This window comes from Bombina bombina, chromosome 1 (genome assembly GCF_027579735.1).
Source record: "Bombina bombina isolate aBomBom1 chromosome 1, aBomBom1.pri, whole genome shotgun sequence".
Classification (NCBI taxonomy): Eukaryota; Metazoa; Chordata; class Amphibia; order Anura; family Bombinatoridae; genus Bombina; species Bombina bombina.
This window is the reverse complement of record NC_069499.1, coordinates 246,657,228-246,675,663: the sequence shown is the minus strand read 5'-3', so window position 1 is coordinate 246,675,663 and position 18,436 is coordinate 246,657,228. Positions and strand designations below refer to the sequence as shown.

Here is an 18,436-nt window from a genome sequence, read left to right as displayed (position 1 = left end):
TTGGCTTCGTAGCATTATACGCTTAGCCTATGAGACTGCTGGACAGCAGCCTCCTGAAAGAATTACAGCTCATTCCACTAGAGCTGTGGCTTCCACCTGGGCCTTTAAGAATGAGGCCTCTGTTGAACAGATTTGCAAGGCTGCAACTTGGTCTTCACTTCATACTTTTTCCAAATTTTACAAATTTGACACTTTTGCTTCTTCGGAGGCTGTTTTTGGGAGAAAGGTTCTACAGGCAGTGGTTCCTTCTGTTTAATGTTCCTGCCTTGTCCCTCCCATCATCCGTGTACTTTAGCTTTGGTATTGGTATCCCATAAGTAATGGATGACCCGTGGACTGAACACACTTAACAAGAGAAAACATAATTTATGCTTACCTGATAAATTTATTTCTCTTGTAGTGTGTTTAGTCCACGGCCTGCCCTGTCTTTTTTGAGGCAGGTTCTAAATTTTAAATTATAACTCCAGTCACCACTGCACCCTATAGTTTCTCCTTTCTTGTCTTGTTTCGGTCGAATGACTGGATATGACATGTGAGGGGAGGAGCTATATAGCAGCTCTGCTTGGGTGATCCTCTTGCAACTTCCTGTTGGGAAGGAGAATATATCCCATAAGTAATGGATGACCCGTGGACTGAACACACTACAAGAGAAATAAATTTATCAGGTAAGCATAAATTATGTTTTTTATAGCCCTGATCTATTAGCGAGTCAGTCATGGACACTAAGTTAAAATAATTTCCTTTTTGGTTGGGTTAGAGTAGGTTGTTCTATCTAGTGTACCAATAAAATTCTTTAACCTTTTGATGATCAATTCACAGATATTCCACCACTTCTGCGGTTTTGACCTACTTCCCTGAAGTAGATGGGGAAATATGGCTATATATCTCCCGGTAAAGCAAATACAGTTCAACAGATATATTAAAAAAAAATGACCTCTGGTCCTTCTTGTGATCTCAAGTCACATTGTGTTACAGTTCAGCTCATCATTCATTTTTATAGTAGCATTCAGGATAATTTAGTTTAAGAAATCTGTAAATCTTAACTTATTGGACCAATTGGGGTCACTTCAATAATATTTCTATATCCCATTTTTATTTAAAATGAATTATTGCCTATAAAAATGCAGATGCTTTGTTAGCATAGAAAATAATGATTTATTTATTTTTATTTGTAAAATCAAATGATTAATCTTTATCATAGTGCAATACATGAGTATTACTTGGTGTAGTTTGGTTTAACACAAAAATATACATTTCCTTGCGTATCCCCCCTCACTAAATTTAATTAATTTCACGGTTTCTTTTAGACCAGGGAAATGGTTCCACACGATGCACCAAAAGGGTTCAAAAGGCAAAATAGTCAGTGTTCTGGGAACGCAGAGAAGAGGCGCAGTGTGGAAGTTAATTCTCAGGAGGTAAGTTTCAGCAACAATTTTTTTTTTCATGAGTTGAAACATTTTATTTCAAATTCTGTGCAAGACTGTTGTGACTATTAATTTGATGGTACTTGTGTATTGAATTAAGGGCTATGATAAAATAGAATAGATGCATTTTAGGTGGCAATTTAATTTTCATTTTATGGTAAATCATTTTTATTGGTTTTTAAACAATCAAACCAAACAATACAGAAAACACTACAATAACGTGTCTGTTACAGCATTTTTGTTTCAGTAAACGAAATTGTCATAAGTTTGTTTTTAGTCCTTTTGGAGTTGAGGTCCTCCCATTGCCATCCAGGAAATTAAAAGTAAGCTAAGAGGAAAAAATAATACAGTATAAAGCAAAACATTTCCTTCTATCCTGCCACATTGGTTTGTCTCAGGTCTGAGCCATAAACACAGGTTTGGTGGAGTCCCAAAGGAATTTAATGTCTAAAAAAGTGTCAAGTCTTTGGGTTTTGAAGAAGCCGTATTCTTCTAGTACTAATGTGTCATCAGTGTGAGCTAATAGTTCCTTCCATGTGGGGGCTGCTGAGCTCTTCCACTTTCTAGCAATTAGTGTTTTAGCCGAATTGATGATGAATTGCAACAGACGTTGGCGTAAATAGTCTACTTTCCTAGGCAATAGATTCAGTATTGCTATGGTAGGAGTGAGTTGAAAGGGGGAGTTAAGAATAATTTGTATCAGGGATTCCACGTGAAGCCAGAAGGGGTGTATAACGGGACAGTCCCACCACATGTGTAGCATTGTTCCTTTTTGCTCACAACCCCTCCAGCATTTGTCTGAGGTGGTGGGGTATATACTTTTTAACCTAGTGGGTGTCAGGTACCATCTTGATAAAACTCTATAATTCAGTTCTATCATCTTTGTTGAGGTAGATGAAATTTTGGTGTAGCGGAAGATGTGTTTCCATGTCTGCCTGTCTAATTCAGTTTTCAGTTCTAAATGCCATTTGTTTGTAAAAGTCGGTAAGTCTGTTGTGTGCTGAGCCAGTAAGAGGGACTTGACTAGTGATAGGGGGTGTCTAAGTGTATTATGAGTCATGCAGCTTGTTTCAAAGGGTGTTAATGGTCTAGTCCTGTCCGGACTGTGTTCAGATGTGTCCAGTAGGTGTGTTAGTTGTTTGTGTTTAAGCCAACTAGAAAATGCCCCGTTCAGGTATTGTTGTAGGTCTTGGCGCGATTTCACTCTTTTGCCTGTCAACAGTTTATGTAGAGGAATTGTGTATCCTACTTCTAGGTGTGATGATGTGGGCTTTGTGAAATCTAAACCTCCCAGAAACTCAGCATTTGGAGACATAGGCGACATAGGGGATCTATAGGTGGAAATGTGAGGATGGGTTTTAATGATTCTGTTCCAGTTTTCAAAAAGGCTACTGTAGAGGGGGTATATGCTTCTTGTGTCACTTCTATAGGATGGAGGTAGCCAACATAGGGTTCCAGCGTTCGGGATTTGTAAAATATGTGAATCTATAGACACTCAGGCTTTGGTCATAGAGTTCCTGTGCCAGTCGAGTATTCTCTGGAGACTAATCGCCTTATAGTAGACGTCTAGACAGGGGAGTCCCAATCCACCCTCTCCCTGCTGCCTGTACAGTGTTGTTTTGCTAACTCTTGGTCTAACCGAGCCCCATACATATTTGTTTAGGATGGTCTGGAGTCTACAAAGGAACGGAGTGGGTATCTTAATAGGAACTGCCTGCATAATATATAGGATTCTGGGTAACGTGGTCATCTTTAGCGTCTGGATTCTGCCCCACCAGGAGAAGGGTTTTTTGGACCACAAATTTAGGTCTGTTTGTGTGGACTTGAGTAAGTTTGAATAGTTAAGTTGGAATAATAGTCTGTGATTTGGAGTAAGATGGGTTCCTAGGTATTTTAATGCAGCGGTTTGTAATTTATAGGGAGTCCGGCTTACAAGTATATCTAGCTCAGCTTTAGGGAGATTAATATTCATCAATTCAGATTTGGTGTAGTTTACAGAAAAGTAGGAAAGGTCACCAAACTTTTTAAATTCGCGTGTGACTGCTTCCAGAGAGGTAAGTGGAGAGGCGAGAGACAAGAGGACATCGTCTGCATAAAGTGACACTTTGTAATTGTTGCCCCCTAAAGGTATCCCTACTATTTGCTCGTTTTCTCTAATACGTGCTGCCAACATTTCAATGCTGAGGACAAACAATATGGGGGAAAGAGGGCAACCCTGTCTTGTCCCATTACTAATGTTAAGGGTATCTGAAAGGAGGCCGTTTATCCTAACTTTTGCAGTTGGTGAGAGATACAGTGCCCCAATTCTGTTGATTATTGTGGTCCCAAACCCGAATTTTTGCAATGTGGAGAAAAGAAAATTTAGGCGGTCAAAAGCCTTTTCGGCATCTGTGGATAGGAAGACCGTTTTAATGTTGTTGGCTTTTGCGTATTCCATCAGCTGTAGTGCCCTGATAGTATTGTCCCTTGCCTCTCTCCCCCCCACAAACCCCGTCTGGTCAGCGTGTATAAGTGTTGGTAAGATCGGGTTTATGCGTGATGCTATAATTTTGGCTAGGATTTTAAGATCAGTATTTAAAAGCGAAATGGGCCTAAAATTCGGTGGGGAATCTTGATCTTTTCCTGCTTTAGGGATTACTGATATATGTGCTTCTTTCATTAGCATTGGAAGATATCCTTCCTCATCTAAAGTGTGAAACAGGGACAAGAGGGGTGCGACTAGTAGATCTTTGAATGTTTTATAATATTTATTTGTAAGGCCGTCCGGACCAGGGCTTTTTCCTGCTGGTAGGTCTGATATGGCTTTCAGAATTTCATGTGCAGTAATCGGTGAATCTAGGCTCTGCTTTTGTTCTTCGGAGAGCGAGGGGACTGATATCGAATCTAAGTAGGCTATTATATCTTGCTTATTCGGGGGAGGTATAGAAGTCGATAAGTTATAAATATGTTCATAATATTTCCTAAAAGTTTCAGCAATATTTGGGCTATCATGGATTGTACGTCCATCTGTATCTTTAATAGAATATATATGGTTCGTTGAAGCTTTCTTACGTAGGGCTCTAGCTAACAAGGGGCCAGATCTATTGCCTCCGTGAAAATATACTTTTTTAAGGGCGAGGGCTCTTTTATGGGCAGCTCTTTGTAAATAGTTGTTGACTGCACTCCTAGCAGCCGTTAGGTTATCTAGCGTTGTGTCGCTGCCGGGGTTAAGTTTATGCGCGCTCTCTGCAAGTTGCAAATGTCGAGTGAGGTTAGTGTATTCTAAGTTTTGGGCCCTTCTTTTCCTGGCGCTGAGCTGTATAAAGATGCCCCTAACCACTGCTTTATGGGCTTCCCATAACGTGCTAATGTTGTCTACAGAATTAGTATTGTGTCTAAAATATTCTTCTATTGTTTGTTTAAGTTTTGTGACTAAATCTGGATCGTGTAATAATGAGTCATCTAGTCTCCATACAGTGTGTCGTAAAGGTTTATTTATCCAGTCTAGTTCTAGACTAATCGTCGAGTGATCTGTCCATGCAGCCGTATAGAATTCTGTATGTGATGCTAATGTCATGGTATTGTGATCTACTAGAAAATAGTCAATCCTTGAAAAGGATCTCTGTGTATGTGAGTAATGTGTGAATTCTTTTTTCTGTGGATGTTGCAGTCTCCAGATATCAACTAAGGTGTTTTCTCGTAGGCAGTCGGTTATACTTTGAGGGTTGTAGTTACTACAAGTCTTTTTGTTGGAGGAACTATCCATCTTTAGGTTTAGTAACACGTTTAAGTCACCCCCTACCACCACCGCACCTGATTGTAGTTCTAAGATTTTATTGCTGGCTCTTCTTAGGAATTTAAGCTGGCCTGTGTTAGGGGCATACAAGCACACAAGGGTTACCTGCGTGTTGAAGAGAAGTCCTGTAAGGATTAGGATTCTCCCCTCTGGATCTTCAAATTTATTATTAAGTTGGAAATGAGTGTTTTTATGGAATAGGATGCCTACCCCTGATACTTTCTTTAGGGGATGGGAGTTAAAAAACCCTACAGGGTAATCTGGGGACGAAAATCTTGGGGGGTCTCGCCCCAAAAAATGGGTCTCCTGAACGAAGACTATGTCTCCTTCATGCTTCCTAAAGTGGTTTAAGGCAATTGACCTCTTAGTGGGTGAGTTAAGGCCCCTGCAATTTTGTGATAAAAGTTTAAGTTGGTGTAAGGGCATGTTTAATGTTGGTAAGTGATGAAGCGTTGAAGAGGAGCTTGAGATGGAATAAAGGGTACCTTATATAAGAGCAGAGTAGTCCTGGTGACGGGATAAGGTGGTCAGGAGCGTCATGAGAGGGCCTGTGAGTTATATCGTGAGGCGAAGAGTTCATTTGAACCCTATCAGTGTTATTCTTTCTGTGTACATGGCAGACCCGGACTGAGTGGCATAAGCTAACTTCTGTATCTGTGATGACAAAAATCATTATTGTACATGCAGTAACAAACATAATAGACAAAACAATGACTAACAAGAAATAAGAAACCAGAAACAAACATTGAGTCAGGCTGTAGAGCGCCCTGGCTGTATGGGGGAAAATGAACATGAAACCGAAAACAGTTTAGCTAGGGAGTGTTTGAAACATTCATATAATAGATGGTATAGCCTATTTTCTGTACATTTACCCTAGGGTATACTATATTTCTTCATATAGTAGCTATGCAAACCTCCTAATGGGGTAAATAAATTTAATTTTCATTTTATGTTGGTTTAGGAATTTACTTCATAGTGATTTAGTAACATTCCATCCACCAGCTGCTTCTTATTGATGATTAAGCAAACAAGATACAAATCCTTTTAGTTTGCTTTTACTGCTTATATTCTCTTTATAAACCTAAGTTTACAATCAGGGAGATGCTAAATCATTTTTGTTATCATTGTTCCTGGCTTAGTTGTTGGTTTTAAAAAATGAAGGGACCTTGAAACAATTAGAGATATAGATAAAATATTTAAATGGACTTTAAACATACAATTCCAAAGAGGATGTTTTTCATGTTTGTGAACACATTTGAAATGGATTTGAAGTGGGCCAAGTAGAAGGGAAATGTTACAGAATAAAAAATAAATAAATAAATAGGATTCCCATTGGCTTAGCATAATTTTAAAAAAAATGTATTATGTACTAAATAGCAGAGAAGAGATACTTTTAATGGTAAGTGCATCAGAGACCGTTTACTGCAAAATTTTCTTACTTTTAATTTGTTACCAATTATCTATTTTACCTGATAGTGTATTACATTGTTTACAAATAGCTAGTTTACCTTTATATCAGTATTTGGAATAGCTGATTTTGCTTGTGGTATTCCTACCTATACTGAAAGTTACTATACTAAAGTATAGGCTATTGACAAGCTATGTAAACACAGAAATTACACTCCCAGTGGGGGGTGGGAGAGAGAAAGTTCCAAAATGTTAATTTTCAATTGTTCGATCTACATATTATATAGAAATAGAGATAAGAAGGGGAGGCATTAGAGTTGTAAGATAAGGATGTCTGATCTCTCTGCAAGTTTAGCCTATTTTGGGCCAGATTACAAATGGAGCACTATTTTACGCTCCAGCTTAAGCGTTAACTGCGCTAGAAGTAAGCTTTTTGCATTAGTATGAGTTGAAAGCTAGTATAACAAGTCATCGGTAACGCATTAAGAGAAAAACAATTCTACAGTATACTGTCCCTTTAAGAGTTTATTTCATCATGTGCCAGGGATATTGGCAGTAAGGGTGCTTTCCTGTCTTTTTAGGTTTTAGAGAGTACATCAATTTATTTGTGCATTTTTTGGTGCTTTTGTGTAAAATTACAAAACGGCTTTGTCCGATTTTGTTTTGTTTTTTTGCAATGGAATATAATATAAAATGTTTCTATAAAAAATATTTTAATTGCAAAAAATGCATTATTTTTGATCTTCCAACCGGTTTATCAGATTTTCATTTAACACTTACAATTTTTAGTAAACCTGTCAAATGTAGCATTGCGTGTGATATTGAGATTACCATTAATTAATAAGCAAATTTGTCAGAATTTTTTTGTTGTTATTACTTAACTTTTTTTTTTTTTTGGAAGATTGTGGATGAAATGGAAAAGGAGAATTCGGAGCCAAACGAGATGTATGGTGATCAGCTGGTGAGCTCAAATGAGATGCTCTTGGCTCCCTCAGATCCCGTGGAAGAGAACCATCAGGTGGAAGAACAAGTGGTGCCTACAAATGTCCAAGATCCAGTGGACAATGTAGTAACAGAAAATATAGAAGAACTTAAGACCTTTAGTAGCGAAGAAGATGAAGAGGAGACAACATCCCATGAATCAGACAGTATACTTCCTCCTTCAGTCTTGGACCAAGCAAGTGTTATTGCTGAAAGGTTCATAAACAACATGTCCAGGCGCAGCAGCTTGGCTATAGATGATGGGAAAGTTGTTGGATACATAACTCCTAGGTTAACAAGCCGAAGCAGTAGTGCTATAAGTCTGGATAAAATTCCATATCAGAATGGACCCTCTGATCTTCTTCCACAACAAGATACAGGTGATGCTTTTGAGACTGTAACAGAGTCATCACTTAATAAAATGAACTCTGTCAGTACAGAGAATGTGTTTGAGGAGCGAGAGAGACAAACATGTAAGCGGAGGGAATCCATTCTTTCCATTCAAGACAGACAGCTCCTAGACAAAATAAAAACATACTATGATAATGCAGAACACCAAGATGCACAGTTTAGCATCAAGCGTAGAGAGAGCTTGACATACATTCCTGCTGGGCTTGTTAGGAACTCTGTCTTTAAAATTAACAGCCTTCCAAGATCTGAAACTCTCCAGAGTTGTTTGTCAAGACAAAGAATGAGCAGCTCTTCTAGTAATGCCAGCAACAAGAACAGCAGACATTCATCATGGTCAGATGTTCCCAGTGTCACCATTGAAAGAGAGCCAGAGTTGCCTAGTTCTCAAACACAACTGCCATTGGCACCAGCCAAGAATGGGACTGTAGAATATAATCTCCCTATTTCAGATGAAGAATTTAAATCCCCAGGGGAGATGATTAAAGTTTGGGATGAAATTGAGAAAGTTAGTGTCTGGAATGAGGAATCTATGGTTCAGAAAAGTAAAAAAGATGAAGATGTGACTTCTCCCAAAAGTGAAGACATACCTCCAAGAACTGTGGAGAATGGTTTTGGAACTCATGAGCCATTAATTATCCTTGAGGACAGTGACCTCAGCACTATAGCAGAAGAATCTCCAATTCCTACCCCAGAGAGCACCTCACCAAATCAGACTGTAAGTCATGCCAACAAAATGAGCATTAATGAACAGGACTTTAAAACGCCGATCAGGATCCATCCCAAGATCATGCAGCTTGCTAACTGCATGAACGAGGATATGTCAGAAAAGATGAAGAACAAGGTGTATCAGTTAGCCAGACAATATAGCCAAAGGATTAAAGCTAACAAGCCTATTCCACACAGACAGCTAAGAGAGATTGAGGAGGATCTGAGAAGAGGCAGTTTACCATCTGTGGAAGAGGAAAAGCAAGAAGAAAAAGGTGGGTGCTAGAGGAAACCAAACTACTGACCTTAATTATACTTTTAAATTATACAAAACTAGCGAGATGTGAAGCTAAATATATATTTATGTATAAAATAAAAAACTAGGTTTAGCCTCAAAACACTCACTAATATGTAGAAATAATTTTGAAATAACACTATAAAAATATTTACACACATTTTGGTAGTTGTTATGAAAAGCAGTGGCCATAGAAAACACTGAGGATCATTTGGTGGCAACCTTTCATTGTAAGCTGTGGTTTATTTTTTTGATGTAGTGTGGTTGCCGCTTGTATTAAAGAGACATGGAAGGCAAATTAAGTTTCATGATTCGGATAGAGCTTATAATATAAAATAAATTAGCCACATACAGATTGAGACTAAGAAGCATGCATGTCTTTTGAGTGTAACAATGTTAAATATCTCAAATAAATTGCACTCTCCTGAACTTTTAAAGCTATTATAGAACAAAGCTATATTTTATAAAGGATATCATGAGAAAAAGATTGAATTGGAAGTAAATTGGAAAGTTAAAGTACCATAAAATACTGCAGAATTGCCTAATCAGCAGATAGTAAAAAGGTAATGCAACATCACTTACTCTGGACTTCAAATGAGCAGTAGATATTTTTTTCTCTTTTTTGTGATAAATATGAAATGTATTCAATTTGACAGCCCCCTGTAAGCAAATTAGATGCTGGGTTGTCTACTTTAAAAATGTATATAGTTTTCATAGGTAATTGAAAAAACAAAACAAAGGCTCTATTTCTGGTTAAATGGAATTATAGCAAAAAATACTAACAATTCTCCGGTATTTTGGGCATGTTTTTCTCCAACATTCTCGGTAGCGGAGCAGTTGAGGTCAATATTTTTTAAATGCCAATTGGACCAGTGCATTTCACTGTTGAATAAAATCATTTTTGCAATATACTTGTATTGTCAAACATGCTTTTAGTAAAAGCTAACTTTTTTAAAAAAAAAATTAGCATGTGCATATAAAGCATATTTAAATATGCTTCATGCATCAGTATTTAAGAGTTTCTCTACGCAGAGAGCTGGCAGTGTCTATTATTGTGTTGGCTACAGCTAATTTTAAATGACACAAATCACTGCCAGCACACCAGAATATTTGTTTTAAAAGATAGATAATTCCTTTAATATCCATTCCCTAGTTTTGCATAACCAAAACAGTTATATTAATACACTTTGTACCTCTCTGATTACCTTGTATCTAAGCCTCTGCAAACAGCCCCCTTATTTCAGTTCTTTTAACAGACTTGTATTTTAGCCAATCAGTGCTGGCTCCTAGGAACTCCACATGCGTGAGCACAGTGTTATCTATATGAAACACATGAACTAACATCCTGTAGTGGTGAAAAAATGTAAAAATGAGAGGTGGCCTTCAAGGGCTTAGAAATTAGCATATGAACCTCCTAGGTTTAGCTTTCAACTAAGAATACTAAGAGAACAAAGCAAAATTGGTGATAGATGGAAATTTGAAAATTGTTTAAAATTACATGCCCTATCTGAATAATGAAAGATTGTTTTGGACTAGACTGTCCCTTTAAAGCATGAGTTAGTAATGAACAGTTAAATATTTAAGGGACAAACATTTCTAAGCTGGGGAAGGGACAATGGGCAGATGTCCCAACCCGTAGCAATTCTGCAAGACACGGGACAGGGTTAAAGTGATGGTAAACTTTAACCTTTTTAGTTACAATATTTGAAATCATAAACTAAAAGATGGGGACTTTAATTCATTAAAGGCTTTGGAAACGCTTCATTTTTTAAAATTACCCTTTCATGTTTTCCTATATGTCACCGTTTTTCCGCCCTTAACAATAATTCTGTTTCCTACTGCCACTGACGATTCACAATGTAGCCAATCTTATCGCGCCCAGTTTTCTTCAGCAGGTAAAATGGAGAATTGAGAGTACATTATACAATACAATGGATGAGAAGCCTTTCCAAAGCCTTTCATGAATGAAAGTCCCCATCTTTTAGTTTTTTATTACAAATATTGTAACAAAAAAGTTAAAGTTTACCATCACTTTAATGGATGTGAAAGGGCACAATTAAAATGTAAAAAAAAGATAAATGTTTAAACTAATATTGAAACTAGCAGGAACTACTTATGCTGTCACTTTTGAATAAATATGCATCTATGAGTCACTGGCAGATGAGTACTTTTCTCACAAATGTGTTTTGGAACAGGGACCAAAAAAGGACATTCTTTTTAAAAATGTAATACATTATAGTACTGTATAACTTTGAAGATGGAGTGAACATATAGATAACAAAATATGTAATGATACATTTTTAGGTAACTATAAATAATAGGATTGATAAATCCTGCAAGGGTTAAATCATAATTAAAGGTGTGCACCCAGGTGCAATGCGTTTCTGTGAACAGCATACAGACAGTGAGCTAACCAGGAAGAGCATACTTGTATAGTGTCTCTAATGAGAGGCTTAATAACATTCTTCTACCATATACCTAGTTGTCATTAAACGCTTTTACTGAGCATAGCTGATATGAAAGTGTAGAACCCCAACAGAGCATGAAGTATTTTTTCCCACGGTCATGTTTTCAAAAGGTCCAAGAATGGATTTAACTTGACAGGGAGACCATTATTTTGCATGTATTTAAAGGAACACGAAACACTTGCGAGATTGTAATATGAAATATTTATCGGATGAAATCTATATTCTTTAAAAATGAATCAGCCATGTCTGTGTTGATTGTTTTTATTTCTTTCATGTAATTAGCAAGAGTCCATGAGCTAGTGACGTATGGGATATACATTCCTACCAGGAGGGGCAAAGTTTCCCAAACCTCAAAATGCCTATAAATACACCCCTCACCACACCCACAATTCAGTTTTACAAACTTTGCCTCCGATGGAGGTGGTGAAGTAAGTTTGTGCTAGATTCTACGTTGATATGCGCTCCGCAGCAAGTTGGAGCCCGGTTTTCCTCTCAGCGTGCAGTGACTGTCAGAGGGATGTAAGGAGAGTATTGCCTATTTGAATGCAGTGATCTCGTTCTACGGGGTCTATTTCATAGGTTCTCTGTTATCGGTCGTAGAGATTCATCTCTTACCTCCCTTTTCAGATCGACGGTATACTCTTATATATACCATTACCTCTGCTGATTCTCGTTTCAGTACTGGTTTGGCTTTCTACAAACATGTAGATGAGTGTCCTGGGGTAAGTAAGTCTTATTTTCTGTGACACTCTAAGCTATGGTTGGGCACTTTGTTTATAAAGTTCTAAATATATGTATTCAAACATTTATTTGCCTTGACTCAGAATGTTCAACTTTCCTTATTTTCAGACAGTCAGTTTCATATTTGGGATAATGCATTTGATTTGATCATTTTTTCTTACCTTCAAAAATTTGACTCTTCCCTGTGGGCTGTTAGGCTCGCGGGGGCTGAAAATGCTTCATTTTTATTGCGTCATTCTTGGCGCGGACTTTTTTGGCGCAAAAAATTTGTTTCCGTTTCCGGCGTCATAGGTGTCGCCGGAAGTTGCGTCATTTTTTTGACGTTATTTTGTGCCAAAAATGTCGGCGTTCCGGATGTGGCGTCATTTTGGCGCCAAAAAGCATTTAGGCGCCAAATAATGTGGGCGTCTTATTGGCGCGAAAAATATGGGCGTCGCTTTTGTCTCCACATTATTTAAGTCTCATTTTTCTTTGCTTCTGGTTGCTAGAAGCTTGTTCTTTGGCATTTTTTCCCATTCCTGAAACTGTCATTTAAGGAATTTGATCAATTTTGCTTTATATATATGTTGTTTTTTCTCTTACATATTGCAAGATGTCTCACGTTGCATCTGAGTCAGAAGATACTACAGGAAAATCGCTGTCTAGTGCTGGATCTACCAAAGCTAAGTGTATCTGCTGTAAACTTTTGGTAGCTATTCCTCCAGCTGTTGTTTGTATTGTTTATCATGACAAACTTGTTAAAGCAGATAATATTTCCTTTAGTAAAGTACCATTGCCTGTTGCAGTTCCTTCAACATCTAAGGTGCAGAATGTTCCTGATAATATAAGAGATTTTGTTTCTGAATCCATAAAGAAGGCTATGTCTGTTATTTCTCCTTCTAGTAAACATAAAAAATCTTTTAAAATTTCTCTCCCTACAGATGAATTTTTAAATGAACATCATCATTCTGATTCTAATGACTCTTCTGGTTCAGAGGATTCTGTCTCAGAGGTTGATGCTGATAAATCTTCATATTTATTTAAAATGGAATTTATTCGTTCTTTACTTAAAGAAGTACTAATTGCTTTAGAAATAGAGGATTCTGGTCCTCTTGATACTAATTCTAAACGTTTGGATAAGGTATTTAAAGCTCCTGTGGTTATTCCAGAAGTCTTTCCTATTCCTAATGCTATTTCTGCAGTAATTTCCAAAGAATGGGATAAATTGGGTAATTCATTTACTCCTTCTAAACGTTTTAAGCGATTATATCCTGTGCCGTCTGACAGATTAGAATTTTGGGACAAAATCCCTAAAGTTGATGGGGCTATTTCTTCCCTTGCTAAACGTACTACTATTCCTACGTCAGATGGTACTTTGTTTAAGGACCCTTTAGATAGGAAAATTGAATCCTTTCTAAGAAAAGCTTTTCTGTGTTCAGGTAATCTTCTTAGACCTGCTATATCTTTGGCTGATGTTGCTGCAGCTTCAACTTTCTGGTTGGAAACTTTAGCGCAACAAGTAACACATCATGATTCTCATGATATTATTATTCTTCTACAGCATGCTAATAATTTTATCTGTGATGCCATTTTTGATATTATCAGAGTTGATGTCAGGTTTATGTCTCTAGCTATTTTAGCTAGAAGAGCTTTATGGCTTAAAACTTGGAATGCTGATATGGCTTCTAAATCAACTTTACTTTCCATTTCTTTCCAGGGTAACAAATTATTTGGTTCTCAGTTGGATTCCATTATTTCAACTGTTACTGGTGGGAAAGGAACTTTTTTACCACAGGATAAAAAATCTAAAGGTAAAAGCAGGGCTAATAATCGTTTTCGTTCCTTTCGTTTCAACAAAGAACAAAAGCCTGATCCTTCATCCTCAGGAGCAGTTTCAGTTTGGAAACCATCTCCAGTCTGGAATAAATCCAAGCCAGCTAGAAAGGCAAAGCCTGCTTCTAAGTCCACATGAAGGTGCGGCCCTCATTCCAGCTCAGCTGGTAGGGGGCAGGTTACGTTTTTTTCAAGGAAATTTGGATCAATTCTGTTCACAATCTTTGGATTCAGAGCATTGTTTCAGAAGGGTACAGAATTGGTTTCAAGATGAGACCTCCTGCAAAGAGATTTTTTCTTTCCCGTGTCCCAGTAAATCCAGTAAAAGCTCAAGCATTTCTGAAATGTGTTTCAGATCTAGAGTTGACTGGAGTAATTATGCCAGTTCCAGTTCCGGAACAGGGGATGGGGTTTTATTCAAATCTCTTCATTGTACCAAAGAAGGAGAATTCCTTCAGACCAGTTCTGGATCTAAAAATATTGAATCGTTATGTAAGAATACCAACGTTCAAGATGGTAACTGTAAGGACTATCTTGCCTTTTGTTCAGCAAGGGAATTATATGTCCACAATAGATTTACAGGATGCATATCTGCATATTCCGATTCATCCAGATCATTATCAGTTCCTGAGATTCTCTTTTCTGGACAAGCATTACCAGTTTGTGGCTCTGCCGTTTGGCCTAGCTACAGCTCCAAGAATTTTTACAAAGGTTCTCGGTGCCCTTCTGTCTGTAATCAGAGAACAGGGTATTGTGGTATTTCCTTATTTGGACGATATCTTGGTACTTGCTCAGTCTTTACATTTAGCAGAATCTCATACGAATCGACTTGTGTTGTTTCTTCAAGATCATGGTTGGAGGATCAATTTACCAAAAAGTTCTTTGATTCCTCAGACAAGGGTAACCTTTCTGGGTTTCCAGATGGATTCAGTGTCCATGACCCTGTCTTTAACAGACAAGAGACGTCTAAAATTGATTGCAGCTTGTCGAAACCTTCAGTCACAATCATTCCCTTCGGTAGCCTTATGCATGGAAATTCTAGGTCTTATGACTGCTACATCGGACGCGATCCCCTTTGCTCGTTTTCACATGCGACCTCTTCAGCTCTGTATGCTGAAGCAATGGTGCAAGGATTACACGAAGATATCTCAATTAATATCTTTAAAACCGATTGTTCGACACTCTCTAACATGGTGGACAGATCACCATCGTTTAATTCAGGGGGCTTCTTTTGTGCTTCCGACCTGGACTGTAATTTCAACAGATGCAAGTCTCACAGGTTGGGGAGCTGTGTGGGGATCTCTGACGGCACAAGGAGTTTGGGAATCTCAGGAGGTGAGATTACCGATCAATATTTTGGAACTCCGTGCAATTTTCAGAGCTCTTCAGTTTTGGCCTCTTCTGAAGAGAGAATCGTTCATTTGTTTTCAGACAGACAATGTCACAACTGTGGCATACATCAATCATCAAGGAGGGACTCACAGTCCTCTGGCTATGAAAGAAGTATCTCGAATTTTGGTTTGGGCGGAATCCAGCTCCTGTCTAATCTCTGCGGTTCATATCCCAGGTATAGACAATTGGGAAGCGGATTATCTCAGTCGCCAAACGTTGCATCCGGGCGAATGGTCTCTTCACCCAGAGATATTTCTTCAGATTGTTCAAATGTGGGAACTTCCAGAAATAGATCTGATGGCGTCCCATCTAAACAAGAAACTTCCCAGGTATCTGTCCAGATCCCGGGATCCTCAGGCGGAGGCAGTGGATGCATTATCACTTCCTTGGAAGTATCATCCTGCCTATATCTTTCCGCCTCTAGTTCTTCTTCCAAGAGTAATCTCCAAGATTCTGAAGGAATGCTCGTTTGTTCTGCTGGTAGCTCCGGCATGGCCTCACAGGTTTTGGTATGCGGATCTTGTCCGGATGGCCTCTTGCCAACCGTGGACTCTTCCGTTAAGACCAGACCTTCTGTCACAAGGTCCTTTTTTCCATCAGGATCTGAAATCCTTAAATTTAAAGGTATGGAGAGTGAACGCTTGATTCTTGGTCAAAGAGGTTTCTCTGACTCTGTGATTAATACTATGTTACAGGCTCGTAAATCTGTATCTCGAGAGATATATTATAGAGTCTGGAAGACTTATATTTCTTGGTGTCTTTCTCATCATTTTTCTTGGCATTCTTTTAGAATACCGAGAATTTTACAGTTTCTTCAGGATGGTTTAGATAAGGGTTTGTCCGCAAGTTCTTTGAAAGGACAAATCTCTGCTCTTTCTGTTCTTTTTCACAGAAAGATTGCTATTCTTCCTGATATTCATTGTTTTGTACAAGCTTTGGTTCGTATAAAACCTGTTATTAAGTCAATTTCTCCTCCTTGGAGTTTGAATTTGGTTCTGGGAGCTCTTCAAGCTCCTCCGTTTGAACCTATGCATTCATTGGACATTAAATTACTTTCTTGGAAAGTTTTGTTCCTTTTGGCCATCTCTTCTGCCAGAAGAGTTTCTGAATTATCTGCTCTTTCTTGTGAGTCTCCTTTTCTGATTTTTCATCAGGATAAGGCGGTGTTGCGAACTTCTTTTGAATTTTTACCTAAAGTTGTGAATTCCAACAACATTAGTAGAGAAATTGTGGTTCCTTCATTATGTCCTAATCCTAAGAATTCTAAGGAGAAATCGTTGTATTCTTTGGATGTTGTTAGAGCTTTGAAATATTATGTTGAAGCTACGAAATCTTTCCGTAAGACTTCTAGTTTATTTGTTATCTTTTCCGGTTCTAGAAAAGGCCAGAAAGCTTATGCCATTTCTTTGGCATCTTGGTTGAAATCTTTAATTCATCTTGCCTATGTTGAGTCGTGTAAAACTCCGCCTCAAAGAATTACAGCTCATTCTACTAGGTCAGTTTCTACTTCCTGGGCGTTTAGGAATGAAGCTTCGGTTGACCAGATTTGCAAAGCAGCAACTTGGTCCTCTTTGCATACTTTTACTAAATTCTACCATTTTGATGTATTTTCTTCTTCTGAAGCAGTTTTTGGTAGAAAAGTACTTCAGGCAGCGGTTTCAGTTTGAATCTTCTGCTTATGTTTGTCGTTAAACTTTATTTTTGGGTGTGGATTATTTTCAGCAGGAATTGGCTGTCTTTATTTTATCCCTCCCTCTCTAGTGACTCTTGTGTGGAAAGATCCACATCTTGGGTAGTCATTATCCCATATGTCACTAGCTCATGGACTCTTGCTAATTACATGAAAGAAAACATAATTTATGTAAGAACTTACCTGATAAATTCATTTCTTTCATATTAGCAAGAGTCCATGAGGCCCGCCCTTTTTTTGTGGTGGTTATGATTTTTGTATAAAGCACAATTATTCCAATTCCTTATTTTATATGCTTTCGCACTTTTTTATCACCACACTTCTTGGCTATTCGTTAAACTGAATTGTGGGTGTGGTGAGGGGTGTATTTATAGGCATTTTGAGGTTTGGGAAACTTTGCCCCTCCTGGTAGGAATGTATATCCCATACGTCACTAGCTCATGGACTCTTGCTAATATGAAAGAAATGAATTTATCAGGTAAGTTCTTACATAAATTATGTTTTTTTTTTAATTGTGTTACACATGTATTTAAAGGGACATTAAAAAAGTAAAGAGACAGTCTTGTCAAAATAAAACTTTCATGATTCAGATAGGGCATGCAGTTTTAAACAACTTTCCAATTTACTTTCTCTTGTAAGGTGTATCCAGTCCACGGATTCATCCATTACTTGTGGGATATTCTCCTTCCCAACAGGAAGCTGCAAGAGGATCACCCACAGCAGAGCTGTCTATATAGCTCCTCCCCTAACTGCCACCTCCCAGTCATTCTCTTGCAGCTCTCAACAAGGGAAGCAGCTAGAGAGATGTGGTGCATTAATGTAGTTTATCTTCAATCAACAGTTTATTTTCAAATGGTACCGGAGTTGTACTATTTTAGCCTCAGGCAGAAAGTTGAAGAAGAGTCTGCCTGTGGTCTTTGATGATCTTAGCAGGTTGTAACTAAGATCCATTGCTGTTCTCACACATAACTGAAGAGATGGGTAACTTCAGCTGGGGGAATAGCGTGCAGGGTCTCCTGCTCTGAGGTATGTGCAGTTTTAAGTTTTTCTAGAGAAATGATATGCTAGAAAATGCTGACAATACCGGATTTATTTAAGGTAAGCCTGATTACAGTGATTTAATAACGACTGGTATCATGCTTGCTGTAAAGGGTAATATTTTTATTATTTACTCACATTACTGAATAGATATAACGTTTGCTTGAGGTGTATAAACGTTTATTTCATATTGGTGATAAAACTTTATTCTGGGGCCCAGTTTTTCCACATGGCTGACTAGATTTTGCCTAGGGATAGTTTTTTAAGGCCCTCTCACTATGAGTACAGGTTGGGAGG

General features: G+C 38.0%; 1 protein-coding gene across 1 annotated transcript in view; it reads left to right on the top strand.

Moving 5' to 3' along the window:
• LOC128645138 (pleckstrin homology domain-containing family G member 3-like) overlaps positions 1 to 18,436 on the top strand; it is a 290,986-nt gene that overhangs the window by 261,275 nt on the left and 11,275 nt on the right. The window contains 2 exon segments of the mRNA XM_053697909.1: positions 1,308 to 1,415; positions 7,508 to 8,978. Coding sequence (XP_053553884.1) covers positions 1,308 to 1,415; positions 7,508 to 8,978 — 1,579 coding nt within the window.